The sequence below is a fragment of the Netta rufina genome (assembly GCF_964035555.1).
Source record: "Netta rufina genome assembly, chromosome: 1".
NCBI classification, from domain to species: domain Eukaryota; kingdom Metazoa; phylum Chordata; class Aves; order Anseriformes; family Anatidae; genus Netta; species Netta rufina.
In genome coordinates, this window is record NC_140123.1 from 64,764,231 (window position 1) to 64,779,581 (window position 15,351).

Below are 15,351 nucleotides of genomic sequence, written 5' to 3' on the forward strand. Positions count from 1 at the left end.
GGCACGGCACGGCCCCGGGGCAGCCCCCCCGAGCCGCCCCCTCCCCATCCAAAGGTAACAGCGGGGGGGGGGGGGGGGGGAGAGCAAAGGGAAGGGGTCCCCATGCCGGGAGGGGCCGGGAACGAAGGGGGTGCTCGGGAGGGGGGCCGGCCTCTTGCGGGGGGCGGCTCCCGAGAGCGGGCGGGTGGGTGGGAGGGAGGGATGGAGAGAGGGGGGGGCGGTGCCGCCGTGAGCCCCCCGTGTCACCTCCGTCGCGATGCGGGGGGAGCGGGGGTGCCGCCCGCCGCCGCCCCCCCCCCCCCCCTTCCCTCCCCAAGCCCCTGCGCTTTGTGCGTGTGGCGGCCACCAGCATGCGGGGGGAGCGGCAACTTGTGGGAAGCTGCTGCTGCTCCTCCTGCTGCTGCTCCTGCTCCCACTGCTGCTGCTGAGCCTCGGGGGGCAGCGCCCCGCAACGCCCCGAGCGCCCCCGGAGGTAAGTGGGGGCACCCCCGGGAGGAGGGCACTTCTGGTGCTTTGTCGGCTTCGTGGTGTTTTTTGGGGTTTTATTCCGAAGGGGGAGGGTTTCTGCTCCGCAGCCTTTCGCTGGGAGGGAGGAAAACCCTCTCCGCGCAGCCATAGGGACTGGAGGTGGCACGGCTCGGTGGCTTCTTGGCTCTAACAGTTTTCAGGCGGGGAGTGTGCGGGGTGTGTTTTGGGGAAGGGCTCGCCTGCTTAAAGGGCTTGAATAGATGTGTTTGGGGAAGCGGTGCTTTTCAGGAATCTCAATGAGACCTTTTCTTGCGGTTGCTTTTTCAGGGCTTTTTTAATTAGTTCTACATTTGCTTGTGCAGATCGCGCTTATAAGTAGTTAGCAATCGTATTAGCATATAAAAATCGATATCCTCAGAGGAAAAAATAACGTTTCTTTGAATTTACCTCTAATAAGCAACATAGATCACTTTTGTGGACTGCTTGTATATTTTACTGGGAACATTACCTTCTCTAATGCTCCACTATCATTTGTGGTTTATTCTGTCATGGTAATGTGTTTCACTTAGTACTGCAAATAAAATTTGCCAGCTTACTCATTTGAGTATGTTACTTGATAACCGTTGGAGTAAGATTTAGTCGTCTCATTTCTTCATCTAGGAAGAAATATTAAGTAATAGGCTGGAGGCAGCAGCAGACCTCAAGGTTAAGGTTTTTGCTAGCTTTTCAATCTGCTTTTCCTTTTTCAGTCTTGCAAACTTTCTGAACTTTAACCCTTTGCAATGAAACTTTCCAGGCGTGGTGTCTGCATCCAGGTAATTTTCATACATATATTTATATTTGTCTTGGAAAGCTCACTGAAAAGTAATTCAGCTCATTTTGATAAGGTTGGGGGGGGGGGCTTTTGGGCAGGGGGAAAGAATTTTTGCATTTAAAGATGAAGCTTTTGCAAATTTTCTAAGAGTATAGATATATTTTTAATCTTTAAATCCAGTTTAGAGGTATTTAAGTATCTTTTTCCTTCAGATTTGCTTTTGTGATGATTTGACTGGAAATGCTGTGGTGGTTACCTGCTGGTTTAGTGTGTGTCTTGCTAAGACTGAAAGTTGCACTGCTAGAAGATGTGATGAAATTGGTCTCGGAGAGTCTGGAGGTGAGGTCCTGCCTGTGTATTCAAACACAAAGGTACATCCTGGCAGACCTCAGCTTCACTTCCCATTTGCTGTGAAAGTGCTGGGTTTGAGATCCTGTAAGTGCAGACTTTCACCTATTTGTAGGCAGAAGTCTTCTGTGATGGAGTTTATGACCTTCACAACTCCTGATGGGCACTAAGAAAACTCTTTTTTTCTTCTACAGTTCATCTCGGCAGAAGACAGGATTTCCCAGCATTGTCCATACTGCACATTCAGGGTTGGGGGATGTGTACAAAATGTTAGAGGTTTGTTGCAAAGTTGCAGACCTCAACGTCTATGTTTTGTGATGCCTTTCCTGCTGAGGAAAGGAAAAGAAAGGCCAAGCAACCAGGGAAAGTATTACAAAAACTTTACAAAATGAATTTAAAAAGGATGTTGGGTTTGCATACATAAGTATCCCAGTAGAAACATAGGAAATTATAAGCATGTTCACCTTATCTCTGTCCTTTGAAATCTTCACAGTGATTGTTTCCTATGCACTCTTGGATTAAACACAGAGTTGTGTATAAATAAACCTGGATATACTATTTTAAAAATGTAAGCAAAATAGAAAATAATTCTAGTCCTATAGATTTTTTTGTTGTTGTTTTTTATTTCAGATTAATGAAATTAAATAAGAAAAAAACACCAAACTGTTGATAGTATCCTAATGGTTGTATTCCAAATTGATGCTGTGTGTGTAAGTTACTGTATATAATAATAGAGGATGTTGTTTTTTACGTGAGTTTTTGCAATACTTCTTGTCCATCAGAAATTGTATGCAAATCTCTCTGCAGTAATTTTCAGACTGTGTTCTGGGCACTTTTCTGTATTTGCTAAGCAATTGGCTGGCAGTCCGCATTGAACTATTTGGGCATATGGTGTTGGCTCCTTTTCCTTGTATTTAGCTACTAATGGCATTACAAGAAGCCAAAATATATTAAGTACCCCTCTAATATTAATTATCTTGATGAGAAATTGCTGCAAATACTGTTAATATTGCAGATGTATATGCATGATTTGTGATCAGTGTGAAGGCAAATCTGGGGAACAGAGTCAGAAATAAAACTGAGATTTGTGAAGGTCTGTTGAGATGCTGTTACTGCTACAAAAAAAAAAAAAAAAAGCACTCCTGTGACCCAGTAACTTTGGAACAAAGGCATAGGGGACTCAATTCAAGGAATGCAAAATCTGGCATTACTTCTACTTTTGTAGTGCAGAAATAATTTCTGTCGAGTAAGACTGCTGGGTTCCTCTGAGCAAAGGTTTACAACCCTTAAAAAGCTCTTCCTGACACTAAGCAGCATCCCTTTTGTGCTTTTGAAGTGTACTAGAAAGACTAGCTAGTAGCATTGGTACTGATGAATGGAAAAGAAAATTTACAGCATCAGATACTTTTCTTTAAATTATTTCCCTTGTTGTTAGTTATTATGAAGCATTAGGCTGCCACACTTGAATATAATTAATGTAGTAAATGGTTTGTTAGGCACCATATGACCTTTTGTCTTGTTTAATTATAGAAGCTTAGTGCAGTGGTCTGTGTACAATATTCAGTCAAAATAATTGCTTTCAGACTTTTATCTGACTATGGTTATTTTTGGAGCAGCTGCATGCATGGCTTTTTTCTGAATTTTGCACTTTTTAGGTTCTCAATTGCAGTTGTGCCACTACATTTCCAATTTGAGTAACGAAAAATAAGTTAGTTGCTGTGTGATCTTGTTGGTAGTAATACAGTAATGAAGTTAAAACTATTTCTTCCAGTGGTGTTCTGTATCTTGAAAATTATTTTAAGAATGTAAAAGTAGCAGCATAGAACGAAATCTGTTCCATGAAGAATTTACAGTAAAGGGCTTGGATACAGCAAACCCTTATTCATGTGTTTCATTGCATATATTAATTTCGTAATAAATGCAGTCTTCCTCCAGCAGAACTCATTCTGCCATATTTAGGGTACCAAGGCTATGTGAAAAGCTGAATAAAACTACCATATTATATCTGAGAATAATGTAGAGGGGAAAAAAAAAAAAAAAACTGATACTAGGTGGAAGTCTTATGACTATTTTATATTTCAGATCCAGTCTTTTCTGTGGTGCAAGCACTGAAAACCGTTTTTTCTTGATCAGTAACGTTCTGAAGAAAAACAATGTTGAAAAGAAATTCAGCTTTATTTTTATTTGGCCTAAAAATTGTATGTAGATTATAAACAGTGCTTCAATACTTGGCCCTGAGGGCAACGCATGCCAAAATCATTATGTTTGTTGTATACATTTTACAAAGACTGGCTGTTTCTGGAGGGATAAATGCTGGGAGAGTTAAATGTCAGGGAGCTGTTGTCAGTATTCTTGATGAGGGTCCTTGACCTTGGGAACTTGCTCCTAACAGATGCTGTGACAGAGCCTGTTTGTCTACAGGCCTTCAAAGCCCTTTTCGACGCCAGTCGCTTTGGAGAGGCCAAATCTTCTACGTTGCCAAAGACTGCCAAAAATTCAGTGGGAGCTGAGAGAGTGCAGCAGCGCTGGGCTCTGGGACGTGTTGGTCCTTAGTGCTGTTACATTTAATTGAAGATGCAACTTTACAGCTGGATGTCTGTGTTACTACATTGTGCTTTCTGGAAGGTTTCACTTCAGAGATCTAAATGTAAAGAAAAGTAAATGTTATTCATTGTATAGATCTGCAGTTGTCATAGTGGCAGGATTCACCACAGGTTTTGTGCAATCCACTGTTTGTTGTATTAAATAGTATAAATCTATAGGAGATTAGGATGTTTTATAGCTAGAGTTGTGAAGTGGCTGTGATTGCTTTCTGGAGACTGAACACAAAATCATGTGAACCAAATGGCTGTTAACTGGGAAAAGTAGAGTTTCTTCTTCCCCTGTGCTATGTGTTGGTCTGGGTGGAAGATAAGTAACCAACCAGGTGTAGAGGACTTGGTGACATGTGGTGGTTTGTTCCTCAGCTTTGTGAATCCGTTGTGTCATTCAAGGAGCCAAGGGTCCAAAGAGTGTAAAATTTGTTATGAGATCTTTATAGGATCCTCAGTTTAAGGTAACTCTGCTATGCTAAGTTTTCTTAATTTTGATAGTGGAGTTGCTTTTCAGTCCATCACTGGAAGGATAAATTTTGGTCTGGTCACTGTCATGTCTGTTCCTCAACAAAGACTCCAACCCTCTCTCTACAAAAGACCAAGTCTGTTCACCTCTGTGATGCTCTCTGTGAAGGACAGGGACTGGAGTAAACACCCTTAGTCTATAGATATGCAATGATGTATTCTATAATAACAGTCCAAAGTGCCCTCATTCTTCAGGTATTTGCATCACCAAGAAATGCAGAATTTGACATTTTATGAGTAAAATGCATCCACAAAGTCTTCTTTATAGAAACCATCAGACTGGTTCCTTGGTAATATGCTAGTTCAAAACACTGTTTCAATGCAATACCTTGCAAATCTGGAAAATATTGTTGACATTTTATAATTCACTATGCATGGAGGACTTGTTCAGCTCTGAGCTAGTAAGGGGAGATTGTGCCTTCCACCCTGAGGCTGAGGCAGTGAATGCGGGTCAGTAACAAATGAAAGCTGCTACCATCTGATGGTTGTTCAGTCACCTGTGAAATGTGGTTTCTAATAGACAGGTTTCCGCAGCACTGAAGCAGCCGTCACAATTAGCTGAGCAGAGCCAGCCCCCTTGTCGAAGGACTCGTTAGGGTGGCTAACAAGCACATCATGCCTCATCTTAGCCTAAAAACCATCCTGCCAGTTAAGTGTTTCCAAACACTTCCAGCACAGGGAAGTGTGATTGCTAATCGTGCTCCGTCTGCTTGTGGAGAGAGTGCATTTTATTGCTGGCACTGTTAGCCTGTCTCTCCTATAAAGGCTTAATCCGTAAAAGCAGAAAGAAGTAGAGCGCACAGCTGAGTCGATCAGGTCCTGGCTCCTGATCAGGTCCCAGCTGAAGTTGCTTGCAGACTCTTCAAAGCCTCCACGGGTTTTGGGTGTCAGCCTGTGGAAGCATTTTAGAGGGCACATCGTATCTCCCAGTGAAGCTAATCATGTACAGACTTGATCGTAGTTACTGACAAATTGCCTGAGAAGTCAGTGATTAATTTTAACAAATGAGTTTCCTTTGAATGTATGCTCATGCATGCCAATTATAACAGTATGCCTATGATAAAAAAATGTTTGTTTTTTTTTTTTCTTTGTTTAAACTTCAAATGTCCTAGTGACTGATTATGTTTTCCAGTGTCTTTAAACACCTATGTTTTATGGTGGCTATCATTGTGGGAGGGAAAAAACAAGCAAACAAAACAAATGCTCAGTATTCCCACGTATATAATAAATACCAATGAAATGTTGACATGGGTTGCAAAATATTTTCAAGCACTTAAGGAGTATTTGACATCTTCTACTGTATAGTCTAGAAAGCCTTAAGTGTCTTCAGCAAACTCGAGGCCTGATCCCTTTTCCCCTAAATTCAGTTAGAGGTCTCACACTGAATTTAGGTAGGCTTTGGATCTAGACATATGTGATTTCTCGTTCGTATTCCAGCTGCAGGCTCTTTTCAACAGGAGACAATAAAGTTGGATGGTAGGAAGCAAATCTCTTGGGAAGCATACATGCGTTAGGTCATATTCTGATATATTGAAGAAGTTGGTTTTAAAACAAAGCCTGCTTGGGCTAAGTATGTCACAAGGCATTATAGAAGAAGTGCTAAGAATAAGAGGAATGCAGGAATTTATTGGGGGGGAAAAAAAAGTGTACTGTTGTTATTGAAGAAAGCACTGTACAGTATAGAGTCTTTCTAAAATCTTTAGTACTAGCAGAGAAATTGCATTATATCTGCATAAACAAGCATCATTTCTTAAGAACACAGATGTGATTTATGGGAAAATCAAATAGTGACATGCTTTTAAACATTTAACTTGGATATAACACAGTATATGGGGCTGCAAGGCCGTGATCTGACTACGTTGGCTCCACACACAGACCTCGTACTAGCGCTGCTGAAGGGCACGGAATATGAAGAGCGGTTTTACACTGATGAGTTTGCATGACGGTAGCTGTGTGATGTTGACATTTGCTTTATAATATGTCACCTTTTCCCAGAAGCTTATCATTCACCCATAAAACATGTGTTCTGATTTAAAGCACAGTTTAAAGGTCTGCTTGAAGAATGGAGAAGTTTTACTAAATATAAAAATGATTACTTTGACAAAGTGGTGATTTTTTTTTTCCTTTTTCCTTTTTCTTTTCTTGAACATACATAACTCTTAGTAGCTTTAGATTTAAAAGACATTTAGGAAAAGACACTTAGAAAACCGGAAGTCCCTTAAAAGATTGTTTCTTTCATTATCTTGACAAACCTTGAAAAGTAGTTTCTGTGCCTGCGTAGTGATTATGTTTCAGAAACAGTTCTTAGGGATTTTATTATGTGCTGAAACATATGTTTATAAAAAAGACTATAACCTGGTGGAAAAAGTGTCTTATAATAATAAACCTGTCGATGGGCCATATGCTGCCATCAGTATGTTTGAAAAAATAAATTCTTATACAAGTGTTAAGTAAGTTTACAGCCCAAGTGTTAAGTTAGGGTCAGACTGTGACTGGTCCTCTGTGGATTGATGTGGGGAGGAAACTGCCTGCAGATCCTCCTCATGCTCTTTTCATTAGCTCATGCAGCAGCCCCTGAAGCTGGTGAGGTAGCATATCTTTCCAAAGGGCAGGGGGGATGCTCCTGGTAGGAGCTCCTTAGGAGATTGGAGAAGTCCTCCTCCTGCAGCTTTCTTTGGAGCTCCATATGCTTGTGCTGATCCAGTGCAGGGCTGTGTATAAACTTGACTGAGCTTTGCATTGTCTTTCCTAAGAAGACCAAACCTTTGAGGCAGAATCAGAGAATCATAGAATGGTTGGAAGGGACCAAAGGTCATCTACTTTCAACCCTCCTGCCATAAGCAGGGACAGTTTCCGTTAGATGAGGTTGCTCAAAGTCTCATCCAGGCTGGCCTTGATTATCCACATTTAACAGATGACAAAACATATATATATATATATGTATATATATATATAGGAGCTCTGATAAATACACAACTGGATGAAAAGTGTGGATAAAACTTCAGTTCTTCCTATTTATTTGTCTTTTATATTTTATGGGCTTTGTGTGTGCATGTTTGTATCACAGCTTCTTTAAATGTAGGTGGTTGCAAAGCCTTTTGTTTCTGAAGAGCAAAAGTAAGTTGCAGTAGGTCAAAGAATGTCATTCTTAAAAGGTACTTCTGTGTGGGATCAATGTTTGGTAAATGTAGACACTTTCAAGTCTATTCTGCTTTCAATGCACTCGCGTAGCTCCTATGAATGGGAGTCATGCATGTGTGCATCTCCAAAAGAATAGGCCTCTTTGTAACTGAGGTACTTTCTGTGTAGAAACATACTTCACTCAGAAGTGTTTTTAACGTCCTAATGTTTTCCACCACTGATCAGCTGTGCACTGCTTATTTTCCTGGGGACTCTGTAGGTGATAGTCATTGTCAAAGGAAATATCAAAGATTACGGAGAATTGTTTAAAGTAGTTGACCATGCCGAAGGCTATGTCAAGAGATGCATGAGGTTGCCATAGTTTCCGTTGTCAAAATCAAGATTGTGAACAGAGCAGTTCCCACCAGGAGCAAATTCCTTACTCAGAATCTTTCCAGGGTTCATCAAAGCTTTTAGTTTGCTCAGGGGAAATTTGTTTCTTGAGGGCTGAGATCTTCCCCCTAGGTTTCCTGCCCAGAAGTTTAATGAGGTATGTTGTGTCTATGTGTATGCGGCTCCCAGTCTGTAAGAGACTCTTGGAAACCAAGAGAGAAGAGCAAAGAGAGGGAATAAGCTGCAGAAGCACCCAGACCCCTGCAAGGAGTTTGCAACTGTTGTGGAATTGGAAAATAGATTGAATCAGTAATCCATGGAGAAGGGGGGACTTGGGAGTTATGGGGATATTCTCGGGGAAAATAAGGCTTAGTGAGGATTGAAGGAATGGTAAACAGACAATACAAAGTCTGGGGAGGAAACCATCTGTGCGTGGTGTGTGCTTAGCTTTCCAAGAGGCACTTTGGTACTGGCAAAGCTTAGAAGCACCCTTGGACCATTTCTCTTCAGCCTGGAGAAACAGAGCTCCCCCATGGAGACTGTAAAGTCTAGCCAAGTACTTGCATCCCATTGGACCTGAGGGAAGGGTCTTGAGCTTCGGCACTGCCTCCTGAGCATAGCTGATGAGGTGATGAAGGAGGCTGAAGTGGGCCAGACTGGCTTGCCTACAGTATATACAAGCCAACATGTGGTGTTAACAACTGCAGTGCTCAGAATTTGTACAAACCCACATTTAGTAATAAAATAGCCTGCAACTACTCAAAGGCACCAGTAGTAGCCAAGCAAATTTGGAATGTCTAGGCCAACCATTTTTAAGTAATGACGAGCCAAAAAAAATTAGGATACGGTCCAAGAAATGTAGAACACCTCACTTTTCTGGAACTCTCATATCTCCAAGATGCCTTGGCTGATCTACCTCAAACTTTCCAGAGAAGCTTTCCTTGGCACAAGATCGTGACTGTGAAATTTCATGTGACTGGGTTTTACTTTGTTGAAATTACGGAGGTTAAAACTGGAGCCTGTTATAGAAAGCTAATCTCTCCTTTAGAAATATTTCTGCATAGTGGATACTCATTCCATATTAATTGTTCACTGCTATTTCTTGTTCGGGCCAACTGTATTTCTGCTATTGATTTTTATTTTATTTTTTTTTAAAGCAGAAATTTATAAGGCATTTAACATTTCAGCCATACACCATTTAGCTTGGAGCCAAATGGTGTATGGCTGTGTACAGGCAAATGTGGTGAGACAGAAACATTAGCCCTGTATCCATACAAGAAGGAGTCACAGTTTGAGTCCTGTTTCCATCTTGCTATAAGTGGAGAGAGATTTTTGGAGTGTCTGGTTTGAGAGCTCACGGTTTAATATAGCTTTTACCTCTCTGCTTGGCAGAAGGGAATCTCTCTGTCAGCCTAGTTATACTTTCTTGAGTATAAAAAATAAGTTTTTTAAAAAAGTATTTTATTTTTTTTTAAATTTAATAAATCTCATTGATGGCCATCTTGTCCTTCAGTTCAGAGTTTGCTTGGTAGCAGCTCCTGCCATGGAAAGCCATGAAGGTGGCAATAGCCTAAGATTGGCAGCAATTTTTTCCATGTTTGTTCTTGAGCTACTCTTCCTTATGTCCAAACAACTGTAGCCTGAGACATTTAGCTGCTAAAATTGCAAAATTTAAGATAGGTGTTAAAAATATAGAGAAAATGTTCATGGCCCTTAAAGTGCCTCTTATTTCTTAAGCTGGGGGTGCCCTGGCTATAATTCCTTTCTGTGTAGAAATGAGACCTGGATATGTACCATCCCTTTCTTCCATTCTCAGTGCTGGTTCCTGGATGATGTGAAGACCAGAGCAAGCCATTGCAGATACTTGCTATTGTTATATGAAGCCAAACAGATGACAATGAGGAAAAGCCTCTAAATATGCTGTATTTAAAGACACTGAATTAATTTGACTGAGTCACTTTATAGTCAGAGTGAGCAGGGCTGGAACAGATGTCAAGCCGGAATGAGCCTTCACCCTGAGGCAGCAGTTGTGAGTGTTTGAAGTTATTGCTTGATTGTATTTTTCTTTCCTGGGCTAAAGTTTAAAAGCACCAGGAGAAGCTCAGCGGAAGTCCGGAGGTGCTGCTTTGTGAAGAGACAAAGTGCCATGGATCACTGTTTGGTAAGACTGTTTCAGGCAGGATCTCTGCTCTAAGGTCTGCATTTCACGAGGCCAGGAGGCGCTCCATGTATGTGCAAGGCACAGTCTTTGTGCTGTTTGCCATCTGTACTGATGTTAGCATGTGTACCGGAGGGAGTTTGTCAAGATTATCATGGGTTAATTCCTGAAAGGGTGTGCCTGTGTAAAATACCTATCAGAAGATTTTCTCTTTGCTCAGGCGTTTTATTATTAGGAGCACTAAAAAGGCCAACAGAGCCAGCTAAAAATCAATCTGCCACTATATAGACAGCCAATGAGAAGAATGCAGGATGAGTGTAATGAGATCACAGCTACTTAAACCAGTGATCAGATATGCTGCTACATTCTGCAAAAGCTGCAAGCAGTAGAGAAACCCTGCTGAAAACTCCTGGACCAAGGAATTAAAATAATTAAGCCTTGCAGTCACTGGGATATGCATTGCTTTTGCAAGGTCGTCATGATAAATAAGGGCATAGCTACTGCATGCATGCTGTACACATGGAATTTTGCTTTTGTCATGTATGACACAGACTCTTATTTTTTAATATCAACTACTTGCAATTGAAAATACCCTGAGGATTCTTCATGTGGTGAATCCATAGCTATCAAAAAGGCCAAAGCCATAGCTATCAAAAAGGAAATGGAAAGCAAGATGTATAGGTATGAGTATGCATCTTATGATTACTGAGCTAGCTCAAGCATCACTGCACGTCTCTGTAGCGCTCTGCATAGAGACTTCCTGAATGATTTCTTCAGTAAGCAGGGCCAGAGTGGAAGAGATCACCCTAATGAATTTTTATCTTCTTGGCATTTCTAGCAATAGCGTCTGCACTCTTCAGACTGCTGAACTGCAAAGCTTTGAGTTACTACTGGTGCTGTTTCATCTAATGCCTGCAGATGAAAGTTTCCAAGGAGTTTCATAAACCTACTGCACAAGATTATAGAAGGGACAGAGAACTGCATAGCCTGTAATACTGCAATGTTACAGTATTGTCTACTGCTGCAGTAAGCCCCAACTGTGCTTGGAAGGTCTCAGGCATACCAGTACCATGGCTAATCAGGGAAGCAGCCAATAGTAATTCATAGCCTTGACTACTGAGTAATTCAGCATGGCTAAGACAGACATCTGATCCAGCTCGAGAAACTCAGTAAAGCCAAGTCTCTCTACAGTACTGTTTGGTAGTGCCACTTTAACCCTGTTTCTGAATTTGCATATTTATTTTCTAAACAATAGTTAAATGGCATGACATTTGAAATAAAACCCCTATTCATTCCTTGATATTATTTCCTTATTTACTGACTTTTAACATTTTAAGTAAATAAGGCAGTAATCTTAACAGCTGTACAGCTACTCAGAGACTATCATAAAATCACAGCTGTTAGATGGACTGTACTGGGGTTTCATAACTCAAAGCTATAGTGTAAGTGCAGAATGCAGCCAGTAAGTATATGTCAGATTAAAGTCAACCTTGGTCTGTAGGAACCCCTTCATATGTGATCCCTCCCCCATGTTGTTCAGAATTGTCTGTAAAGGAGAAGTGTGGTCAGCAACAGCACAGCAACAGGAGGATTGCTTGTGACCTCAAACCATTACTTTCTGAGAAAGTAATATGTGATACCACATCAGCTCCACTGTGGTTTTGGGATAGAAACTCAAATTGAATTTTTCATTCAGATCTACTAAAGAAAACAGTTACATTTTTGTTCTTTGAAATGGAATACCTTTCTAACCAGAATGAGGTAAATAGTTTCCATCTGAAATGAGGTTACAAAAGAAGAAAATTTCAAGTCCCATGCATTAGAAGGACTCTGGAAAATGCCAAGTGACTTGGAAACAGGCATGCTGAATAAAAGCATCATCAAGATAAAGGCAGATTGGGTCAAGACATACAGCAAAGGTGACAGGTTCGTAGGTCTTGGAGATGGTTCATAGTAGGAATGCTGTTCCTCCTGAGGTTTTTGAAATCAGGAGGTGGTTATAGTGACATGGTAATGCCAGAAAAAAACACAACTATAATCTGGAGTCACCAGTCAGATGTTGTGGCTGAGATGCTGAAGAAATAGTAGTCGTAGAGAGAGTTATATAGAGTACATAAAGTGTATATTATATTAACAATGTTACATTTTCCAAGAAAGACAGTGCTTTTAGAAAGCAAATGTCATGTACTAAAAGTATATTTTTCTCCTATTCTCTGATGTCCAAGCCAAGTAAAATTGATTTTAAACTAAAGACACTAGTGTGCCTGTTTCTTACAACAGTGTGCTTGGCAGAGAAGTGATGGATCAGAATTCACATGTGCTTGGGTTCTCTGACTGCTGGAGAGGAAACTGAGCATGGTACCTACTGACGAAAATGCTGGCTCCTCCACAGTGTGCCCTTGGGCATATTCTGTTTAAATGGCTTGAAGATATGTGATTATTCTTTATGTGCCTGTCCATACTCTGCTTCGGTATGGAGACGGTGACATTTACAGTATCTGCAGTCTAGAATATTGCTTTTTCCATAGCTTTTAATTGTTATCTCTATTTATGGGGAAAAAAATTAAGAGGCCTCGGCATAATGAGGGCATGGAAGGTTTAATGGACACACATTGTTACCTGCATGTGGTGATAAAGTTAGAAAACACTTCAAAGAGATCGAGATTTTTTTTTATTTTTTTGATCAGATCATAGAAATTCGTTTCCTTTAATTTCTCTTCCCTCATGGCATAAAACCATGCAAGGCTGCTTGTTCTTTCATCAGAAATGATTCAGACCTGAGGGACACTTGTAATTTGGAAGTAATTAGTAAATAAGTCAGATAAATACTATCCATTGAGAATTGTGAAAGCACATTGGACAGGATTCATAAAGAGCTGTATCAAATTCTAACAATTAAAGCTTAAAAAAATTATCAGTAGTTAGTATGATAAGTCCATTTCATCATGAATTAGTTCACTGTTAATTTTCACTGCCTTCTGAGCAGTTTGAAGAGATTTTGCAATCTCAAAAAGTGGTTAAAAAAAGAATAAGAAATTCTGTAAGAGTTATAGCATCTATAGACTAAATTGTGACTGTATCCAGCTATCTGATTTGTAATATGAGCCTGGGGTTTTAGTATTTATGTGCAAAAGCAGTCAGTAAAGTTATGCCCACGGACATTAGGTCTGAAGCTCCGCTTACTCCATTCTTCCCAACTAACTTTAAGTATTATTATTACTTTTTTTTTTTTTTTTTTTTTTTTTTTTTTTTTTGTTCTTCTGGAATACAACATAATATCTATCTGCTTGTTTAAGAAAAGTCCAGTGGTGCTCATTTTTGTAAGTAGCAGGCAAAAAAGCTACTTGTGGGATTGTTGTTACTGCTCACAAATGGGCTCTCAAAGTGGGAAAGCAGAACGTGAGGTACAAGCTGTGTTTGAATAAACATTGTTTGTAAGTAGACTAGTCTACTAAACAGTTCTTGTTCTTAATTGGTCTTTAAATCTTTATAGTCCTCTATGTAAATTTCACTTCAGAACTGAAAGATGCTACAGGATTATACTGTGGCTTTGTAGCAGCATAGGGATAGGGTTATGTGAACATAACCTTAGGCTGCACCATGCCTTCCTGAGTCTCATAACCTGATGTCTCTCATGATCCCACACAGTCTAGATGAGGTGATACCAGGTTCCGTATTTGAGGTTTCATGGATCTTTATTTCATACAATTCACTGTAGTTACTGGAAATACTGTGAAATTATACAATGCAAAGATGAAAAAATGAAGTACAAGTTAATACAAATTCAGGAAATATACTGTACCTATATTCTGTTCTCTTAAATTGGTATATTTTTATCAATTAACCAAAGTGGGTGTAGTAGTTGGTAGATCTACCACTAACAACAGATTTCCTACTAGTGAATATGGAATTACCAATGCTTTGCTGAAATATGTCATGTTCAACTATGGAATTATGCAAGTTTTACTCTTTTACCTTATTTCCTGAACCACAGCAGACCAGACACAAAAGGGTGTTTTGTACAGATTATTGAGAAATCTGAAGTAGAATGTAGGCAGATGATGACCAGATCAAGATTTTCATCATTGCTTGATGTCATTCATGCTTTCTGCCAGTATATCTTTTTGCATCTTTATACTCACATTTAGCATGAACTTCAATGTGTTTTTCTCCAGTAGTTTAAAAAAAAGTGGGAAAATTTTGCTCTGCTTGCAGTCATGTTGCACAGCACACCCGTAACTTCTCTAGTATTTTTAAGTGTAAGACTTCTCCACCAACACTGTTGACTTGAAATATAGATGCAAATACAGTAATCAAAATGGTAAAAACATTGAGCGTGAGCTCTTAATTCAGACTAAATGTTAGTTCATTCATTTTGTCTCTGAGCAGAACTGAAGCAGGACTGAAAACCATCAGCAAAATAGGTTTGATGGGATTGGGTGTTGCTAAGGAGTCGATCTATGTTAAAACAAAGATTTCTTTCTCAGAACATTCTCTTTTTGTGCTGGCAGAGAAAACCTTTTCCTGATTGATTTAGGGCAGTGAATTGGCTTCACTTTATTACTTGCTCTGTGCATTTAACACTTAAAAGCTGCAGACATAGATTGGGACTCTGTTATGCTAGGAAAGGGGCAAAAACATGAGGAAATTTGTCTCTGTCCTTACCAACTTTTTTCTTGATTCTGCAAATGGTTGATGCCAGTGTTGCTGATGGCCTTCCAAAGTGGCAGATGGTGCTCTGGAGTGGGAAAACTCATGTTTTCTGGGAAGGCTGCAAACCTGAAGAAAGGCAAATGCTAGCTCCAGAGAGGCTCCCAGGAAAAGCAAGCTTGCCTTAGCAAGTGGACCTGCTAAGGGAGTGTGAGCAGACCCCAGCTACTCCTTGTAACAGCCAGGAGGAAACTTGTGCCTGTGGGTACATAGTTGACAGC

At 40.3% G+C, this 15,351-nt stretch overlaps 1 protein-coding gene across 1 annotated transcript in view; it reads left to right on the forward strand.

Annotated features, from left to right (window-relative positions):
• Positions 1-1,250: 1,250 nt before the first annotated feature.
• Positions 1,251-15,351, forward strand: part of ST6GAL2 (ST6 beta-galactoside alpha-2,6-sialyltransferase 2) — a gene marked incomplete at both ends in the record, with an annotated part of 47,871 nt that continues 33,770 nt past the window's right edge. Inside the window, one exon of the mRNA XM_084293117.1 lies at positions 1,251-1,283. Coding sequence (XP_084149243.1) covers positions 1,251-1,283 — 33 coding nt within the window. The remainder of the gene's footprint in view (positions 1,284-15,351) is intronic.